The sequence below is a fragment of the Patiria miniata genome, unplaced genomic scaffold (assembly GCF_015706575.1).
Source record: "Patiria miniata isolate m_02_andy unplaced genomic scaffold, ASM1570657v1 HiC_scaffold_25, whole genome shotgun sequence".
Classification (NCBI taxonomy): Eukaryota; Metazoa; Echinodermata; class Asteroidea; order Valvatida; family Asterinidae; genus Patiria; species Patiria miniata.
Genome location: NW_024037064.1, coordinates 10,100,610 through 10,122,102, shown reverse-complemented (window position 1 = coordinate 10,122,102; position 21,493 = coordinate 10,100,610). Strand labels below are relative to the sequence as shown.

General features: G+C 38.9%; 3 protein-coding genes across 3 annotated transcripts; all 3 read right to left on the bottom strand.

Moving 5' to 3' along the window:
• Window positions 1-4,127: 4,127 nt before the first annotated feature.
• LOC119733027 (E3 ubiquitin-protein ligase TRIM71-like) lies at window positions 4,128-7,119 on the bottom strand. The gene is made up of 2 exons (XM_038206608.1): window positions 5,823-7,119; window positions 4,128-5,087 (listed from the first exon to the last, which is right to left on the bottom strand). Exons 1-2 carry the CDS (start codon window positions 7,117-7,119, stop codon window positions 4,465-4,467), a joined length of 1,920 nt encoding a protein of 639 aa, XP_038062536.1. The 3' UTR covers window positions 4,128-4,464.
• Window positions 7,120-9,355: 2,236 nt separating this feature from the next.
• On the bottom strand, window positions 9,356-11,374 carry LOC119733026. The gene has a single exon (XM_038206607.1). It carries the CDS (start codon window positions 11,372-11,374, stop codon window positions 9,356-9,358), a length of 2,019 nt encoding a protein of 672 aa, XP_038062535.1.
• Window positions 11,375-15,993: 4,619 nt separating this feature from the next.
• Window positions 15,994-18,511, bottom strand: LOC119732885. Its single transcript, XM_038206478.1, has 2 exons — window positions 18,099-18,511; window positions 15,994-17,365 (listed from the first exon to the last, which is right to left on the bottom strand). Exons 1-2 carry the CDS (start codon window positions 18,502-18,504, stop codon window positions 16,743-16,745), a joined length of 1,029 nt encoding a protein of 342 aa, XP_038062406.1. The 5' UTR covers window positions 18,505-18,511; the 3' UTR covers window positions 15,994-16,742.
• Window positions 18,512-21,493: the final 2,982 nt, after the last annotated feature.

The window sequence follows — 21,493 nt, the reverse complement described above, 5'->3', positions numbered from 1 at the left end:
CGATGCGAGGGCGTCATCAAGCGCCATCGGTAGACGCCATCGGCAGTGCATTCCAATGTCTTTTTCAAGTTGTCTGCCCAAACTCTCCCTTGTAGCAGTTCAAGGGGGTAATTTGAACGGATTATTGTGTTTCCTTGTTTACCAAAGACAAGGGATGGCCATTTTGTTTGGCAGCGCACTTAGGGAAGATTCGAAAGTACCTACGGCCTTTAAAAAACAAACACTTGAGGACGTCCAAATGAGACAGATTCCCGATCTAAGGGCGGTATCATTTTTTCTTCATTTTTTTTAAAAATAACCCGCGTTCATTGCCTGAAACGGGATATCTAAGCCCCTTTTACTTTTTTTCTTAATTTTTTTTTTATAAATTCTAAACTGCATTAAATGCTGCATCTTACCCAATATGATGTCGGTAAACATGCATTTCTCATATGCTTTTAAGTTTTATTCTCAAGTCATTCTTTATGAAAAGTCTATTTGCGATCACAAAAAAGTGATATCCCCATGAAATCATGCAGTTGCTTTTGACTTTTATTCAATTCACTGTTTGCAGAGCTCTGATGGGACTGACCATCTGGCAAGTGGCTGTATATGATGAACTCACTTGGATTAAAGCTCATGGACAAAATACACTTTGTAGTTTTGATTATTGTGTAGAATTTGGATGTCTCGTCATCATTCAGATTGTTTGCAACTTTATGTTGCTACTTCTACGGCATTAACCGATGTGGATGGAGATTTAGAGGTGATTCACACTCACAATTGCAAATGTACAATTTTATTATTATTATTCCACACCATTCAAAGGGGCCGTTTCCATTAGAATATGATTAAAAAAAATGTAACAAAAATAAATTAACAAATTCATTAAACTTTTTCCTCACGTTTCAACACGTTTTTGTTTTTGGAAATGGACTCGATTCGATTTGAACCTAGTCCGAATCAGTCACTAGCCGAGTCTGACTCCAACCGAGTCCAAAAGGTATAACGAGTCTGATGCCAGTCACGAGTCAAACAAAAAATAAACAAATAAACTGACTCGAGTCCTCCAAAATATACCCGCCTGAATCACCTGAGGGGGGAGGGGGGATAATTCAAATTTCGTTTACTGAATAATTACTCCTCAACCTATTATGGGACAACTTTTCCTCCCATTCCCAATTTTAAATCGAATAAATTTGTATTGCCAAAACTACACAAAATATATTCAATTAGAAAAAAAAACCGCTTCTTTGCCATTTAAAAACTCCCCATCAAATTCAAATACAGTCTCAATTACAGTACTATTTAATTAGGAATCGAAATGTTAAGTGTCATTAAAAAATATCCAAACAATTAGAGTGGTGTCTGCTAAATCAGTAACGCCTATCTCCTTTAAGTCACTTAAAAATTTGAACAAAACTTCAAAGTTATAGCACATCATTGATTAGTTTGAAGAAATTCCCGCTTTATTGAAAATAAAACAAGTTTTTTAGCCAAAACATACAGACAAACAAGTAGGCCTATAGTGTAGTACATTACAGACGAGTGTACGGTACTCGAGTGCGCGGTCGATCTTTTGGACTTTGTTCAATTGGCACTCAAGGGTATTTATTAGTATCTTCTCGTGTCAGGCTTGTGTGACTCCTTCTGTTTGGGCAAAGTCAATTGCATTCGCGTACTGGTATCGTGAAGCCCTGTGTATCGGCCTTACACATACACAAATGCAAAGTACAAGCCTGCATACAAAACATGCACCACAGTTTCATAAGCTATAGCTGTAGCATTTGATTATTTTAAAAACACTATTTTCCTTTCCAATTGGGAACTTGGTCATGAAATACCTAGCTAGGACAGTGAAAACATTCCTATGGTAGCAGACCAGTAAATAAACTTCCATAGACCCCCATGGGTAAATGCTCCAACTTCAAAAATTCGGAAAAAATACTCACAACTCTCCAAGATGTTCGAGACACACATCAAATTAAAGCTAATTTCATCGTCTTTTATTTTCTTTTCAATTTTTGGGGGGCAACTGATGACTTTCAGGAGAAATTTCCATCTGAAGATGATCACCCCTGAAAATAGTCCTGAAGCCCATCGCCATTTTGAAAAACGATGCCTACACTCCATTGCAAAATAGAGCGCTTTTAGGGTCCAAATTACATCCAAATTACACAGAACTGCAAGCTCTCACTCCTGTGCACGGCTTCCACCCATATTTTTTACAAACCCTCAATTTCAAGGCCCACATCATGCCCAAATACTGACGATTTTGAGGGCATGCAAATCGTGATTTGGCCGGCGTAGGCAATTTCGGACCGATGTACTGGTCTGCACCCCTATTGGCCAAGAACCGATCACGTTGCTTGAATGCACCCCTTTGATAAAAATCAGGTTAGCATTTTACGTATATTTCAGTATTCACTATTTACAAACTTAATCTCACGAAATCCATATATACCAAATTCTACTCAAAACATATCGTTGATGTCGAGAATAAACATTAGTGTATAATTGGGCTTTTGGTTAAAAGATATATATACAACAATCATAACTTCTGTTCATGATAACTCCAGTGTTACATGTATGTTGGCGACAATGCAAATACGAAAAGAGCTAAAACTTCCCTAAGCCGTTTTTTTAACTTCAAGATTTCGTCTATATGATTCTCATGAGTCTTAATTATCACATGATGTTTTCTATGTAATGTTTTTGATGAAGTTTCTTCTGGAATTTAAGCTTCTTAAATGTACCAAATTACCAACCCATTCATTGAAGCAGCTGAATTCAATTAATAAAACTAAGTTTTGAAATGAGCTAAGTCAAATCAACAGAGAATGATCACATTTCGAGAAATTGTGTATTTACAGGCAGGCTAATAGCAATTAAACAAAATGTCTTAGACAGAACAATCAAATTTAATTTTAATTTGACTGTACTTGACATATTTAAACAGTTTTTAAATTATCTCGAGATTTTTGGGAAACTGTGTCAATTTTTTTTTTTGACAGTTGAAAGAAATGTAGGCTATGCATGTATCTTAATCATATTGAGTTAAAAATTAACCAACACTGTTTTTGTTTTCTTTTTAATTGAAAGCTAATCCTTGTCATTAAATCCTTAGGAAAGCTTATACATTCCTATTGGTCAATAACCCATCACGTGGGTTTAATTGAAACCCTGTAACATTTGGGCCTTCTCATTTTCAGTATTCAATATTTACAAACTGAGTCGCATGTAATCTAAAATGTACTCACAACATATAATCGTAGATGTCGAGAAAATTCTAAATATATAATTGAACTGTCAGTTATTACATCAAACATTTCTCGTGACTTCTTTACAGTACATAATAACCTGAAGGTTATGCTGGGTTTAATTAAAGAAACAAATCAATGTTTCGTTTCATAGGAGCTAGCTCACATGATTAACATCATGAGTTGTAATAATCACTGCATTTGTTTCCATGGAATGTTTTTTTTTTATTCCACTTTCTTCTCGAATTTCAATTTCTCTACATAACTCAACCCATTGAGGCAACTGAAACCAACTAATAAAACCTTGTTTTGAAATAAGCGAAGTCAAAATCAGCATACATTGTAGGATGATCATATTTCTTAAACTGCGTATTTACAGGCGGGTTGAATATAAATTCAAATAAGTTTTTAACAGAACGATCAACCTTAGGTCTACAAGTGTCGCAATTTCTTGGCAAAGGCTTCGATCTGCTGTTGTAAGATGCAAGTTTGCCAGAACTATTGCGATATAGGCCTGCTAGGCTTTCGGGCCGAATTCATTTTTGTTGATGTCTTTCTGGAGTTTCATTGTTTAAATAGTCTCTCACAGTTGGCCAATGAGCGTATATTGTGCACATACATAATTTTGCCAATGGGCTACAATTTGTATTCATTTCACACTGACACCCTCGGTGGTCAGAACCAGTATGTTGTTTGTTGAAAAACGAAATACATCTAACGTATGAGAGGAATTGATATTGAAACAAAACAGTAATCGTGGTATTTCAAGTTTTCTCTCGAAAAGCGTTTTACTTTGTTCATCCTTATAGTACTTGAACAGAGGATGGATGTTAATATACATGAATTAAAAACCTTCTTTGCCTTTAGGTTTTTTCCTAATTTGATTTTTAAACGCTTTTTAAAAATCATCACCGGATTTGATTCAATGTTTACTTTTTGTATTTTTTTTTCTTTTGAATGAACTGAAAAGGTGACCCATTATAATTATACTTGTTGAAATTATGACAACCGCCGACTTTTGTGGACAAAATCGACCGATTGATCAGAAAGTCAAAATGATACATGTAACACATGTAATCCAATACCGTACACGTTTTTTGTATAATACGTGATGTATCAATATTCTAAAACTTTTAATTCATTGTTATGATAGGACCGCTCTTTACTTTTTCTGTCAACATGCCTCAAATAATGCGAAATTGACATGACTGATTACAATGTTGTATCACACCTGGTGATACATTTTGACTGAGGAGTAGTCAGCCACTGCTAGCTGCCCGTGAGATGAGAATGTGATACCCCGCGGGTAGTACAGACCCTGTGCAATGCACTGGAGGAAGCCACCTTGAGGGTCATAGTGGTGGATATGACCCGTGTTGGCACCGTTTTGCATTGCAACATAGATACCTGAGCCATCAGTGCATACACCGTTGCAGTATTTCACTGGTTGACCATTGATGGTGGGTTTGATAGTGCGTTTTGTAGCACCATTGCCACCGGCAATATCCACTGTCTGTGATGAAAAGCCACTTATTATAACTCGATCATTGCTGTCAAAAGCCAGAGAATAAGGTTTAATCTTGACTGGTATGGTATGAAGGAGCTCACCATCAGTGGGGCTGTGCACTGTCAATACCATCCTCGCCACATCTCCCACTGCAATGGTACCATCATTCTTGACAGCTACGCTCCAGAGGTCAACCGTGGTCTTACCAACCTCACTCGGTGGCACCGTTGGGAACTTGTATGCCAGCGTGTTGTCGCTGTTGAACACCTTCACATGGGATGCGCTTTGCTCAACAACCACCAAACGATTGTCGCTGCGTGTAGCTGCGATGCCGAGTGGAACTGTAGGGGGCACGATGTAAAAACAAACAATAGTGGTCAATTTCAATCTGAATTGCAAGTTATAAAACTATCAAAAATGAATTGGAGTGATAATTAATGTGTCCCTGGCCAAAAAATTTACTTTGTCAAATATACATGTACATTTGTACGTGTACATGTTAGAGATATCACTGCGTCTTAAGGTATCCTGTACACTGTGATGTTTAAGCCTTTCGATAATTGCCTTTTGTATCTTTCAGTGGGATAATAGGAAAAAAACCCTAAAAGACTCCTGAAAACAGTTGAGAAATTAACCATTGAACCAGTGTATCAGGAAAACTTATATTTCATTCATTTTAAATGGATTTTCCTTGAACTTTCATCCTTTGAAAAAAATGTCATGAAACGAACAAACAAAATTTATGAAAAAAACAAGAGCAAACTAATTAAAAATGCGTGGGGACAGGGCAAAAACCCAATATCAAACATGAGGTTAAATTAACAGTAGATTTTGTTTAATTTATTAACAAAATAGCAAGGAAATTTTTTACATGGACGATGTATTTATATTTAAAAATCTACATGTTATGAACACAAAGGTATTCACTTAAAAATGTTTCGCATCAAAGTTAGTGTCATTCCGTTTCATCAGATCTCGTGAGGAAAATTAAAAACAAAAAAGATAATGAAGAGCAAAGAAAATTTTATTTGTGTGCATGCTTAGGCAGATTGCAATGCACAGTAATTAAAACTTACCTCCTTGCATCGGTATCGTGCTTTTCTGGTTGCCATCGATGCTGCAGATCACAACTCGACTGTTGAAGCGGTCAGCCACTGCAATCTCATCAGGTTGACGAGCAGTAATGTCCCAAGCCCCTCTGAACTCTCCTGGACCTCTTCCGTCTCTACCAAACTCCCGACACAGCTCCCATTTGCCTTCCGTCACCACCTGACCCAGACTGATGCCACCAACACCCTGACTCTGCTTGAACTTCAGAAATGCAAGCCTGTTGTCAACTCTAGGCACACTCTGATCTGCCAACAATTTCAAATCTTTACTGATTGTGGCATAGAGTGAGAGAAAGTCACTATCTGATGCAGTCTTTGTCACCTCTCTAGCTGTGTCTAGTGAATACTGAAATCTCTCCACTGCAAAGCCCATAGTTTTCTCACATTCGTCCAGTTTTTGTTCACGATCTGTTTGGATGTTTTGGATGTCGTCAAGGATGCGGTTTTCTTGAGCCGTTACCTCTGCTCGTATCTCAGCTGCTCTGTCCTGCACTTCTGTCATGACCCTCTTAACTGCGACACCCAAATCTTCTTTCATTCTTGAGACTTTCTCTCGTGATTTCTGGAGTTCTGTCATTGTGTTTTCAAGTGGAGAGACCAGTTCAGCCAACGATTGCTTGCACTTCGATGTGGCCAGATTTCTGTCAATGTACGAGTGTTCTGGCTTACAGTGGTCAATGACGGTACAATCTCGGCAGATCAAAGTATCACATGTCTTGCAGAAGAACCTTGCCACTTCGCCCTCATGTACTGGACATTTTGGATGTTGTCTTGGGTTTTCCTTCTTCAGTTTCACCTTTCCCTCACGAACGTCCTCCAAAGTAGCTATTACGTGGCTTGATGTTACAGGAACTCGTTTGTGTGAACTGTGACATCGTGAGCAGATATTAAGTGAACAATCCAGACACCGATGTGTTGCCTCATTGCCATCATCACATGTCTCGCAGAGCAGCTTTGTGTCACCCGAACACACCACCCTTTCCTGCAGTTCAAACTCCTCAACCAGACCAATCAGATAAAAGTTGGTTTTCAGACCCTGCACCCCAGACTCTGGAAGTTTCGTCTCCTGTCGACACACGGGGCAAGGAATTGCTGTAGAGCCCTTATGCTTCGTGCTGCAGTATTTCAGCAGACATTGCGCACAAAAGCTATGTAGGCATTCCAGTATCTTGGGCTGTTGGTATCTCTCTTGACATATGCTGCACTCAAGATGATGTCTGCTGATCGTCTCTAGAGCTGAACTTACTGCAGGTCCAGTCGCCATTTTTGTCTAATAAATGTGAAGAAAATTATTTTATTTAAAACATAACAGTGATAAAAACGTATCACTCGTATGTTTCCCTTTATGGGTGGGGACCACTAGTAATTGACAGGATGTGTTTTTGCATTTGAAATGAATCGATGTGTGCAGGAATCTCAAGATGTAAATTAAAAAGAAACAAGTGCAAAATCATATCCTTATCCATAAACTGCACCTCCTCTTCAAAACATCACATATTTCATTTTATCTGTGATGCTTCCTTGGATTTGTGATATTGTTGGTTAATCCGGGAAGGCAGAAATCTGAAAGTGACTTTATCAACTAATGTTGCACTTTATCATTATGTCAAATTTCTGAATGCAAAACATCAATATACATGTACAAAGTTATAGGATGCTCCATAGTGGCCCATGAATATTTTTCCCTGGACTTCCTTTGTATTTAGAGGGCACAGCAATAGGTGTGAATGCTAAGATTTCCTCAAAAGAAAATTCACTCTCGAAGGACTTCGTAATTATCATGGACAGATGGACATTCTTTCCCATTATATTTTCTGAGATAACACGACAAGTCGTAGTATTTCCATCTGCATTTACATTATGTGCCTATCAAATGTTTCCCCACCCCTCCCACCCCGCGCTGCCCCAGGTCCGATGTGCTGCCTTTTTAAGATGTCTAATTTTTGTGAAATTTTATGTTGAAATTTTGATACGCAAACGTGTGCAAATGTATCTGGAAATTTCACCAAAAAATGGACATCTGAAAAAGGCAGCACTTTCTGATTAGCCTATATAGAGGGCGAGAATGCTTCTAAAGCAAAAAAAAACAACAACAAAGTAAGCCTAAATGTGAAAATTAAAATTTGGCAAAATCGACACGTTTTTGTACATGTGGATGTGTGGCCTATGTTTACGGAGGCAGTTCAGTAAATAGGCCACATTTATGGGGCTAGTATTACATGTACATGTATGTATACATACGTTTGTCATGGTATGTACATGTATGTATTCCCAAACGTACAGACATGCAAAATAACACATCTGATTTTTACAACAAATTGCTTCTCCAGGATTTAACTTTAAAGAAGACAAAGATTATTGAGCTCACATTTACCCGACGTTCCCGGTTTGGATGGTAAACTGATGTTTCTGTTGAGTCGAAAGTGTAGCGACCGTGGACACTAAGTCAAAGAAAACTGATATTCTTTACGCGTACTTCTATAGTTCTATAATCAATGAAATCTGTTCACTTTATTCCACCAAATATTGGAGTACAAAGGGATCGTTACTCACAGAGTCGTTCACAACATGCACAAAAGTTCACGAAGTTCGGATCGGAAACCTCTTATAATCACACAGTTATCACAGCGACCTGGATCGCACTGAAATGTTCACAAGCATGAGAAAACTCTGGTGGTATCTTTAGAATCCTTTTCAGCTTGAAACTCCTTCAAGTTTGGACGGAATTCAGTTGTACGAGTACGGTAAAAGATAGGTATCAGCTCCACGGAGAAAACGCTAGAATCATGAGGTCGTAAAATCGCCCCATAATACTGTGCGCGACCATGCTTTCTATGCAAATGAAGTGCGGGCAAGGTTAAACTATTCACGGTGGGGCTAAAGGTTAAAGGGTAACAGTTGTAAACATTGATTAACATATAAGGGCGAGATTCTGGAAACTACATTCCGGCCCCAGTCGCACTGATAAAGGGCGATAACAATTCTAGTTTCCAATATCTCAGAACTATTAGTAAAACTCTAAACTACAACAAACTACTTATAAACTTATGAACCACTAAATAAATTTGACCGCTAACTTGACTTGGCCAATTCTGCGTAGTCGAAAGTTCGTATTCTACTGTCCATACTTTGAAGTTCATACTATCACTGACGTTCAAATATTTTGGAAAATGGTCTGAAACTTAACACAAATCAGAATGAATAAACTGTTCAAGTGATCTGCCGAGATGAAGTCACCAAATTACAGTCCATGTTTCGATGCATGTACAGCTGGTTCCGGTTCTCCTGGTAAGCAAGGTATTGTCACTGTAGTTTTCACTATTCCGGTAAAGTTGACAGATGAGGATTCATCAGACCGTAACCCTGGTTCGGGAGGCAAACAGGTACTACACCTTGCCCAAGGGTGACCTGAGACTATGCAAGGCAGGGGAGTCTATTCCCCTGAGATGTCCACTTGACGGACATCTGCATACCTTCCCTAAGAGTTCAAGTCTTGATGATTACTCGACGTCCTGCTCTAGAAGCAGACACAGCTTGGTAATAGGCCTGACCAAAACTGAAGTCTTGGTCTTCACTCTAACACTGCGTACGTGTCCTCGTTTGTCCATGAATACCTCCTGAACAAGTCCCATTGGCCAGGAGTTTCTCGGGGCGCTGTTATCAACGATGAGCACAACATCACCCTTCTCTATGTTTCTGCTAGGTTGGGACCATTTCTGACGTTGCTGTAGGGTAGGTAGGTACTCTCTAGTCCACCTCTTCCAGAAGACATCCGCCATGTACTGCATCTGACGCCATCTCCTTCGTGAGTACTGGTCCTCCTGGGAGAAGACTCCAGGTGGCAGTGTTGAATCAGGTTTCAGAAGTATCAGACTGTTCGGCGTGATGACACTCAGGTCATGAGGGTCATCCGATGCTCGTGTCAGGGGTCGGCTGTTAATTACAGCCTCGACCTCACACATGAAGGTGCGCAACTGTTCCTCACTTTGGCACGTCTTCATGTACTGCTCACTCAATATGGCGTGGAGAATTTTACGTATTGTTCTGATTTGCCTCTCCCACACACCTCCATGATGAGAGGCTGCTGGTGTGTTGAACTGCCACTTGATGTCATGCTGCAAGGCAAAATTGTTGATTTCGCCATGGTTCCACTCCTGCATTGCTCGCTGGAGCTCTTTGTCGGCTCCAACAAAGTTGGATCCATTGTCTGAGTGGATTTCTTTCACTTTGCCACGCCTAGCCATGAATCGTCTGAGTGCACTGATGCATGAGCTGGTGTCGAGGGAATCGGCCACCTCAATGTGAATGGCACGGCTAGTAAGGCAGGTGAATACTACACCATATCTCTTTCTGATAACTCGCCCATACTTGATATCGAATGGGCCGAAATAGTCCACTCCAGTATATGTGAATGGTGGGGCATCAGGCCGTACACGGTAAGCTGGCAAATCAGCCATCTTCTGTTTACCGGGTCCAGCTTGGTACTTTCGGCATATAACACATTGGTGTATTACGCTCCTGACTGCTACACCAGCTTTGAGTATCCAGTACCTTTGTCTGAGTTCCGCTAGGATGTGATTTCTCCCTTGGTGTCCGCTTCTCTGGTGGAGGTGTCTGATCACCAGAGTGGAAATGTGGTGGTCCTTTGGCAGAATCAGCTGGTGTTTGGCAGCTTCGGGGATTGATGCATGCCGAAGCCTGCCACCAACTGTTAAGAGTCCATCACGCAGCTCTGGGTCTAAGCTAATCAATGGACTTCCTTTATTGATCGGCTTTCTCTGGTGTTCTATTGGGGTAGCTTCTTTTCCAGCAGCCAAAGGGTTGTCTGGATTTTGGTCGCTTGTTTTCACATTTTTGAGAGCCTCAACTTCTCTGGGAAAAGCACATCCTTGAACATACTTCAAGATGGCCTTTTCGGCACACTGCATTTCTTCAACTGTTAGAGGCTTATTCTGCAGGGGTTTCTTGTTACAGTTGGTCTTCCTGTGCTGCAACATGGTCTTTAGGCGTAACCACCATGCTATCGCCCTTTTTAGCTTCGTCCAGTCTGAGTAGTGATGGATCAGCTGGTCTATGGCACTGGTCTCGTTGGATGTCATCACTAAATTTATGTTCACTTGGGAAGCACCATCAGCCACTTCGCAGTTGTCATTTTCCTCGTCATCTTCCATCTGAATTTGTTCGGCACCGGGCCAGCTTTCTTCTGGTTGGCTGAGGAAGTTTGGGCCTCCCAGCCACTCCGGTTTGTTGATCAGTTCTTCTGCACTGAGGCCCCGCGAAGCATGGTCAGCAGGGTTCAATTTAGTGGGGACATATCTCCACTGGCTGATATCGGACCCATCTCTGATCACGGCGATGCGATTCGCTACAAAAACTGGGAATCTGGTGGTCTCATTCATGATGTATTTCAGAACTGTCTGGCTATCTGTCCAGAATACAGTCTGATCAATGTTCACTGTGAGCTCTCTCTTCAAGAGGTCATCTTGACGGACTGCGGAGGTGGCTGCAGTTAGTTCCATCTTGACAATAGTGTGCGTCTTTAGAGGTGCAACTCTGGCTTTGGCACACACAAACTCGCAGTGGTATCTTTAGAATCCTTTTCAGCTTGAAACTCCTTCAAGTTTGGACGGAATTCAGTTGTACGAGTACGGTAAAAGATAGGTATCAGCTCCACGGAGAAAACGCTAGAATCATGAGGTCGTAAAATCGCCCCATAATACTGTGCGCGACCATGCTTTCTATGCAAATGAAGTGCGGGCAAGGTTAAACTATTCACGGTGGGGCTAAAGGTTAAAGGGTAACAGTTGTAAACATTGATGAACATATAAGGGCGGGATTCTGGAAACTACAGAAAGAAGCGAATCTTTCGGTTGGTTAAATTTCAGGCTCGAAGCAATCAACGCGGAAGTAGAAGTGGACGTGACGTGAAATGTAATATTAAGAGCGCCTCCAAGGGCCGAGTTTGGGCAGCCTGTTCTTGACACGGGTCGTATTGTTCTCGCGATGCGCGACCGAACGGCGGCAAGAACATACACGACCCACGAACACTGCACTCGGAACAGGATATGTACCTGTCTGTGTTTCGCACGAACCATGGAGTTAATCATTATAGCTCCCTGCACGAACAAAATACCCGTGTCAATTAACGGACCGCCCGAACTCGGCCTATGGTACAAGTTAAGTAGATGTTCGTGATCAGCTGTTCGAATATTTTACTCACTCTGACTCTGGACAAAAAACCTGAATCTAAAATCAATTAAGGATTAATACCGAGGGCGTCATCAAGCGCCATCGGCAGTGCATGTCTTTTTCAAGTTGTCTGCCCAAACTCTCCCTTTATTACCGTTGAGGGGGTAATTTGAACGGATTATTGTGTTTCCTTGTTTAGCAAAAACAAGGGATGGCCATTTTGTTTGGCAGTGCACTCCTCATTTCCAACCTCATTACAAAAACTTTATTAGATATGTATATACTTTTTTAATTTCCATTTTCCATTGTTTGTATTTTTAAAATAAAATGTCTCCATGCATTCATTGTTTTTTGAAGGGGGAGGGGTGTGGGGATGGAGGGGTTGGGGAAGATTCAAAAGTACCTACGGCCTTTAAAAAAACAAACACTTGATGACGTCCAAATGAGACTGATTCCCGATCTAAGGGCGATATCATTTTTTCTTCATTTTTCTTAAAAATTAACCCGCGTTTATCGCCTGAAACGGGATATCTAAGTCCCTTTTACTTTTTTTCTTTATTTTTCTTTATAAATTCTAAACTCCATTAAATGCTGCATCTTACCCAATATGATGTCGGAAAACATGCATTTCTCATATGATTTTCAGTTTCATTCTCAAGTCATTCTTTATGAAAAGTCTATTTGCGATCACAAAAAAAGTGATATCCCCAAGAAACCATGCAGTTGCTTTTGACTTTTATTCAATTCACTGTTTGCAGAGCTCTGATGAGACTGACCATCTATCTGGCAAGTGGCTGTATATGATGAACGCACTTGGATTAAAGCTCATGGACAAAATACACTTTGTAGTTTTGATTATTGTGTAGAATTTGGATGTCTCGTCATCATTCAGATTGTTTGCAACTTTATGTTGCTACTTCTACGGCATTAACCGATGTGGATGGAGATTTAGAGGTGATTCACACTCACAATTGCAAATGTACAATTTTTTATTATTATTATTCCACACCAATCAAAGGGGCCGTTTCCATTAGAATATGAAAAAAAATGTAAAAAAGTACATTAACAAATTCATTTAACTTTTCCCTCACATTTCAACACGTTTTTGTTTTTGGAAATGGACTCGATTCGAGGTGAACATAGTCCGAATCAGTCACTAGCCGAGTCTGACTCAAACCGAGTCCAAAAGGTAACGAGTCTGATGCCAGTCACGAGTCAAACAAGAAATGAACAAATAAACTGACTCGAGTCCTCCAAAATATACCCGCCTGAATTTCTTGAGGGGGGGGGGGGGTGATAATTCAAATTACGTTTGCTGCATAATTACTCCTAAACTTATTATGGGACAACTTTTCCCCATTTTCAATTAAATAAATTTGTACTGCAAAAAATACACAAAATAAATTCAATTAGATAAAAAAACGCTTCTTTGCCATTTAAAAACTCCCCCATCAAATTCAAATACAGTCTCAATAACAGGACTATTTAATAAGGAATCAAAATGTAAAGTGTCATTAAAAAAATGTCCAAACAATTAGAGTGTTGTCTGCTAAATGAGTAACGCCTACCTCCTGTAAGTCATTTAAAAAGTTGAACAAAACACACAGTTAGCACATCATTGATAAGTGTAAAGAAATCCCCGCTTTATTGAAAATAAACAAGTTTTTTAGCCAAAATAAACAGACAAACAAGTATAGTGTAGTGCATTGTAGACGAGTGTACGGTACTCGAGTGCGCGGTCGATCTTTTGGACTTCGTTCAATTGGCACTCAAGGGTATTTAATAGCATCTTCTCGTGTCAGGCTTGTGTGACTCCTTCTGTTTGGGCAAAGTCAATTACATTCGCGTACTGGTATCATGAAGCCCTGCGTATCGGCCTTACACATACACAAATGCAAAGTACAAGCCTGCATACAAAACATGCACCACAGTTTAATAAGCTATAGCTGTAGCATTTAATTGTTTTAAAAACACTATTTTCCTTTCCAATTAGGAACTTTGTCATGAAATACCTACATGTAGTTAGGACAGTGAAAACATTCCTATTGGCCAAGAACCGATCACGTTGCTTGAATTTAACCCTTTGGTAAAAATCAGGTTTAGCATCTTGCGTATATTTCAGTATTCACTATTTACATACTTTATCTCATGAAATCCATATGAACCACAATCTTCTCAAAACATATCGTTGATGTCGAGAATATACATTGTTTAATTGGACTTTTGGTTAAAAGATACAACAATTCTCGTAACTTCTGTTCATGATAACTCGAGTGTTACATGTATGTTGGCGACGATGCAAATATGAAAACAAGAGCTAAAACTTCCCTAGGCCGTTTTTTGTCACTGTAGGATTTCGTCTATATGATTATCATGAGTCGTAATTATCACATGATTTGTTTTCATGTAATGTTTTTGATCAAGTTTCTTAAAATATACCAACCCATTCATTGAAGCAGCTGAAATCAACTAATAAAACTACATTGTAAGTTTTGAAATGAGCTAAGTCAAATCAACACAAAATGATCATATGTCGTAAAATTGTGTATTTACAGGCAGGTTAACAGCAATTAAACAAAATATCTCTGACAGAACAATCAAACTTAATTTTCAATTTGACTCTACTTGAAATATTTAAACATTTTTTAAATATTTTGTCGATATTTTTTGGGAAATGTGTCCAATTTGTTTGGACAGTTAAAAGAAATGTAGTTTGTATCTTGATCATTGAGTCAAAAATTTACCAGCACTGTTTTTTTTTCTTTTCAGTTGAAAGCTAATCCTTGTCATAAAGTCCTTAGGAAAGCTTATACATTCATATTGGTCAATAACCTATCACGTGGGTTTAAATGAAACCCTGTAACAAATCGGGCCATCTCACTTTCGGTATTCAATATTTACACATGGAGTTGCACGTAACTAAAATGTACTCGCAACATCACAAGATTTGTTTTCATGTAACGTTTTTGATCAAGTTTCTTCTTGAATTTAAGCTGCTTAAAATATATCAACCCATTCACTGAAGCAGCTGAAATAAATTAAAAAATGTAAGATTTGAAATGAGCAAAATCAAATCAACAGAGAATAATCACATTTCGAGAAATTGAGTATTTACAGACAGGTTAACAATCAACAATCAACTCTAATTTTGAATTTGACTCTACTTGACAAATTTAAACATTTTTTGTTTATATTTCCTCAAGATTTTTTGGGAAAATGTGTCCAATTTTCTGGGACAATTAGAAATGTAGTTGATAATTGAGTTAAAAAAATTCCCAACACTGTTTTTTTTTTAATTGAAAGCTAATCCTTGTCATAAAGTCCTTAGGAAAGCTTATACATTCCTTTTGGTCAATAACCCATCACGTGGGTTTTATCATGTTTATAGGGTTTTATATGAAACCCTGTAACAAATCGGGCCATCTCACTTTCGGTATTCAATATTTACAAACTGAGTCTCATGTAACCTAAAATGTTCTCGCAACATATTATCGTAGATGTCGAGAAAATAGTTGTGTCAGTTATAACATCAAACATTTCTCGTGACTTCTTTACAGTACATAATAACCTGAAGGTTATGCTGGTTTTAATTAAAGAAACAAAACAATGTTTCTTTTCATAGGAGCTAGCTCACATGATTAACATCATGAGTTGTAATAATCACTGCATTTGTTTCCATGGAATGATTTTTTTTATTTCACTTTCTTCTCGAATTTCAATTTCTCTACATAACTCAACCCATTGAGGCAACTGAAACCAACTAATAAAACCTTGTTTTGAAATAAGCGAAGTCAAAATCAGCATAGGATGATTATGTTTCTTAAACTGCGTATTTACAGGCGGGCTGAATATAAATTAAAATTATGTTTTGTACCAGAACGATCAAGCTTAGCTGTACAAGTGACGCAATTTCTTGGCAAAGGCTTCTATCTGCTGTTGTAAGATGAAAGTTTGCCAGAACTATTGCGATATAGGCCTGCTAGGCTTTCGGGCCGAATTCATTTTTGTTGTTGTCTTTCTGGAGTTTCATTGTTTAAATAGTCTCTCACAGTTGGTCAATGAGCGTATATTGTGCACATACATAATTTTGCCAATGGGCTACAATTTGTATTCATATCACATTGACACCCTCAGTTGTCAGAACCAGTGTGTTGTTTGTTGAAAAACGAAATACATCTAACGTATCAGAAAAATTGATATTGAAACAAAACTGTAATCGTGGTATTTCAAGTTTTCTCTTGAATAGCGTTTTAATTTGTTTATCCTTACAGTACTTGAGCTGAGGATGAATGTTAATATACATGAATTAAAAACCTTATTTGCTTTTAGAGTTTTTCTTCTTCAATTTGATTCATAAAGCTTTTTCAAAATTATCACCGGATTGATTTAATGTAAACTTTTTTATCTTATCTTTTTTTCTTTTGAATGAACTGCAAAGGTGACTCATTATAATTATACCTGATGAAGTTAAGACAACCGCCCACTTTTGTGGACAAAATCGATCGATTGATCAGAAAGTCAAAATAATACAGGTAACACATGCAATCCAATACCGTACACGGTTTTTTTTTTGTATAATACGTGATGTATCAATAATCTAAAACTTTTAATTCATTGTTGTGATAGGACCGCTCTTTACTTTTTCTATCAACATGTCTCAAATGATGCGAAATTGACATGACTGATTACAATGTTGTATCACACCTGGTGATAAATTTTGACTGAGGAGTAGTCAGCCACTGCCAGCTGCTCATCTAATGTAAGTGTGATTCCCAGGGGTAAGTGCAGACCCTGTGCGATGCACTTGAGAAAGCCACCTTGAGGGTCATAGTGGTGGATATGACCTTTGTAATCACCAATATGCATTGCAACATAGATACCTGAGCCATCAGTGCATACACCGTTGCAGCATCTCACTGGTTGACCATTGATGGTGGGTTTGAAGGTGCGTTTTGTAGTACCATTGCCACCGGCAATATCCACTGTCTTTGATTCATAGTCACTTATTATCGCTCGATCATTGCTGTCAAAAGCCAGAAAATGAGGTTTAATCTTGACTGGTATGGTATGAAGGAGCACACCATCAGTGGGGCTGTGCACTGTCAATACCATCCTCGCCACATCTCCCACTGCAATGGTACCATCATTCTTGACAGCTACGCTCCGGAGGTCAACCGTGGTCTTACCAACCTCACTCGGTGGCACCGTTGGGAACTCGTATGCCAGCGTGTTGTCGCTGTTGAACACCTTCACATGGGATGCACCTTCCTCAACAACCACCAAGCGATTGTCGCTGCGTGTAGCTGCGATGCCGCGTGGATCTGTAGGGGGCGAGATGTTAAAAACAAACAATAGTGGTCAATTTCAATCTGAATTGCAATTTATAATAGAAAATCAAAAATGAATCTGAGTGATAATTAGTTGTGTCCCTGGCAAAGACTAGACATTGTCAAAGTTCGATAAAAATGTTTCAGAAATCACTTCGTCTGTAAGTTGGGATGTTTAACATTGTCTTTATATCTACACCACCGATAATGAAGGACGATTTGGTTTTAGTATCATTCAGTGGGATAATAGGAAACAAACCCGAAAAGACTTCTGACAACAATTGAGAATTTAACTGGTGAACCAGTGTATCAGGAAAACTTATATTTCTTTCATTTTAAATGGATTTTTCTTGAACTTTCATCCTTTGAAAAAATGTCATGAAACGAGAAAACCAAGTTCATGAAAAAAAACAAGAGCAAAGTAATTAAAAAAGGGCAAAAACCAAATATCAAACATGAGGTTTAATTTACAGTAGTGTTTGTTCAATTTATAAACAAAATAGCAAGGAAATTTGATTTTTGACATGGACGATGCATTTACGTTTAAAAATCTACATGTTATGAACACAAAGGTATTCACTTAAAATGTTTCGCATCAAAGCTAGTGTGATTCCGTTTCATCAGATCTCGTGAGGAAAATTAAAAACAAAAATATAATGACAAGCAAAGAAAATGTTGTTTGTGTGCATGATTCGGCAGATTGCAATGCACGGTAATTTAAACTTACGCCCTTGCATCGGTATCGTGCTTTTCTGGTTGCCATCAATGCTGCAAATCATAACTCGTTTGTTGTCGACGTCAGTCACTGCAATCTCATCAGGTCGACGAGCAGCTATGCCCCAAGTCACATCGAAGTCTCGTGGACCGCTTCCCCATTTACCAAACTCCCGACACAGCTCCCATTTGCTTTCCACCACCACCTCACCCAGACTGATGCCACCAACACCCTCACTCTGCTTGAACTTCAGGAATGCAAGCCTGTTGTCAACTCTAGGCATACTCTGATCTGCCAACAATTTCAAGTCTTTGCTGATTGTTGGATAGAGTGAGAGAAAGTCACTATCCGATGCAGTCCTTGTCACCTCTCTTGCTGTGTCTAGTGAAAACTGAAATCTCTCCGCTGCCAAGCCCATAGTTTTTTCGCATTCGTCCAGTTTTTGTTCACGATCTGTTCGGATGTTTTTAATGTCATTAAGTATGCGATTTTCTTGAGCCGTTACCTCTGCTCGTATCTCAGCTGCTCTATCTTGCACTTCTGTCATGACTCTCTGAACTGTGACATCTAAATCTTCTTTCATTTTTGAGACTTTCTCTCGTGACTTCTCGAGCTCCGTCATTGAGTTTTCAAGTGGAGAAAGCAGTTCAGCCAACGATTGCTTGTACGTCGATGTGGCCAGATTTCTGTCGATGTACGAGTGTTCTGGCTTACAGTGGTCGATGACGGTACAATCTCGGCAGATCAGTGTTTCACAGGTCTTGCAGAAGAACCTTGTCACTTCGCCCACATGGATTGGACATTTTGAAAGTTGTTGATGCTTTGATTTGATTTGATAAGATGAAGCCTTACCCTTACGAATGCCATCTAAGCTACTTATAACGTGAACTGATAACTGAGCAAACTTCATGTGAAATTTTGTACATTTGGAGCACATATTTTTGCAGCAGTCCATGCAGTGATCCGTTGCCTCACTTTCTTTCTCACAGACTTCACACAGCAGCTGCTTGCTGCCAGAACACACCGCCTTCTCGTGAAGTTTAAACTCCTCGACCAGACCTTTCAAATAAAAGTTTGTTTTTAGACCCTGCACCCCAACCTCAGGAAGCTTTGTCTCCTGCCGACACACGGGGCAAGGAATCGCTGTAGAGCCCTCGTGCTTCGTGCTGCAGTATTTCAGCAGACATTGCTCACAAAAGCTATGCAGACATTCCAGTATCTTGGGCTGTTGGTATCTCTCTTGACAGATACAGCACTCAAGATGATGTCTGCTGATCGTCTCTAGAGCTGAACTTACCGCAGGTCCAGTCGCCATTTCTGCGAGGAACAAAAATATAATTTAACAGCCGCTAGTCAACATAATAAAGAAGCGAATCACTTCAGTTTTTATTTTATTTTTGAATAGTTGATCAGTGCTGTCATTGTTATTAATCTCCAACTACTTTAATGATTGAAGCAATGCACTGGCTCTTGGCTGAGATTAGTGTACTATAACCAAAGCAGTTTTTCAATGAGTTTATATTTGCCAGCATGGTGCGTCACTCACCCTAATTACAAGGTTCACTTGTTGCATCTGCTGTGTGTTAGCTGGTCGTCTTGTGGCGTCAATAGAGTCTCTTGGTCGTACGTACTGCTCTTCATGGAACAACTGTCTTCCAGGCTTATAATACTGCACTACTGATGTGGATGATCCAAGGATAAATTGGCGGACAACAGTGTAGTGTGGTGCACTATAAACTGGTGTATGTGTACGGCACTGAGTACGCAGTTGATATCTGGACTTTGTTCAATTTGCACTCAAGTATATTTAGTATCCCGTGTCAGAGTTATTTAACCCTTTCTGTTTGCGCAACCTAAAGTCAGCTATACAATCGCATAATGGTATCGTGATGCCTAGTGCATGTATCGGTTGTACACAATGCAGTGGTTAAACGCAAGACTCCAAAGTACAAGCCTGCGTATAAATGATGCACCAGAGTTTAATTAAGCTAGCTGCAGCAGGGTGGCAGTATACTTTTGTTAAAAATTGCGCTCGTTCTCAAACTTTTTTTTTTCGAACAAAACACTCTATAAAGTTGACATATCCCCGATATTTACATTAATTCACACGTCTGAAAAGAAGATTGTGGTTACTAAATTATTAAAAATGACCTCATGTCTGGACGGATTCGAAAATGATTTGTATTTATTTCGTGTTGAAAGTCCAAACTCAAAGCACGGTCCTTGACATACCAAAACATGTGATATGTCTTCAAGTGACCCAGGAGAATGCCAACATACTCCGGCAATCTATTTTATTATGAAAAAGGAATGTTTAAAATGTTAACCAGTACTAACCCCTTTTGGTTTAATCAATGTATTTTGCATTTGTCAACATGGCTGAATGTAACAACGGGCGGAGTTTGGATCACCTCTGGATACCCTAGCTTTTCTGCAGTTTTAGGGAGGGAGCCATAGCTTTCCAACTCTTGTATTTACATAGAACTTACAAAAGACATCAAATTCAACTTGAACTTAACTTTGACTCATAAAAGGGTCCATTGAAATTACCATTTTTTTACCCAGTTAATTAGAAGATCAACGGTACAGAGAATCAATTGAACTTTTGAGGATAGACATTTTGCTATATTTCACGACAAACATCAAACGGTTGTAACTGGGATTTGCTAATACATATTTCATATATACAAACTTTTATATCATTGGACAATAATTGTGGCCCAGTATTAAAGTAAGGAGTCAATCCATCTGGAAGGGACAAATATTTCGTCTTGGGTCCCATATTCATAAGGTGATCCCAGGAAACACAGAGTCCTTGAATTTTCCATACAACGTTAACTCAATATAAAGTAGGCCTATCACGCTTTGTTTTTCAAACGATACATGTACATGTAATAGCCTCATCTTTAAAGAAGATACGGTATTAATTATGGAATGTAAATAACGCTTTCAATCAAAATGTTCCGTAAAATGAGCCTATTTTATTTCTTAAATTGGTTCCAATAGATTATTTTAAAGTCATTGGTTACCTCACAACATGCACTTAAGCTCATGAAAAACCTTAAGTAATATTACAAACAAAACGGTTTTTAAGTTCTCTCAGGTCCGTCAGGACATTGTGTCAAATTCGCTTTGACAATTAAAATAATTTAATATCATGCTAATTTTGTTTAAATTTAACAACACTATATTTTGTTCCGGTTGGGAGTCAACCATGTCATAAAATATTTAGGACGGTTAAAACATTCCTATTGGCCAAGAACCGATCATGAAAAAAGACGAACTAGACAGAAGGTTTAGACAAAATATTCTTTTTCTCTTCCTAAATAGGATCTTGTGTCAACACGGAGAAATCTTGGCGATAGCAGTTTCAGTCCAAAGAGCCCCATACCCCCCCAGATTGTGCT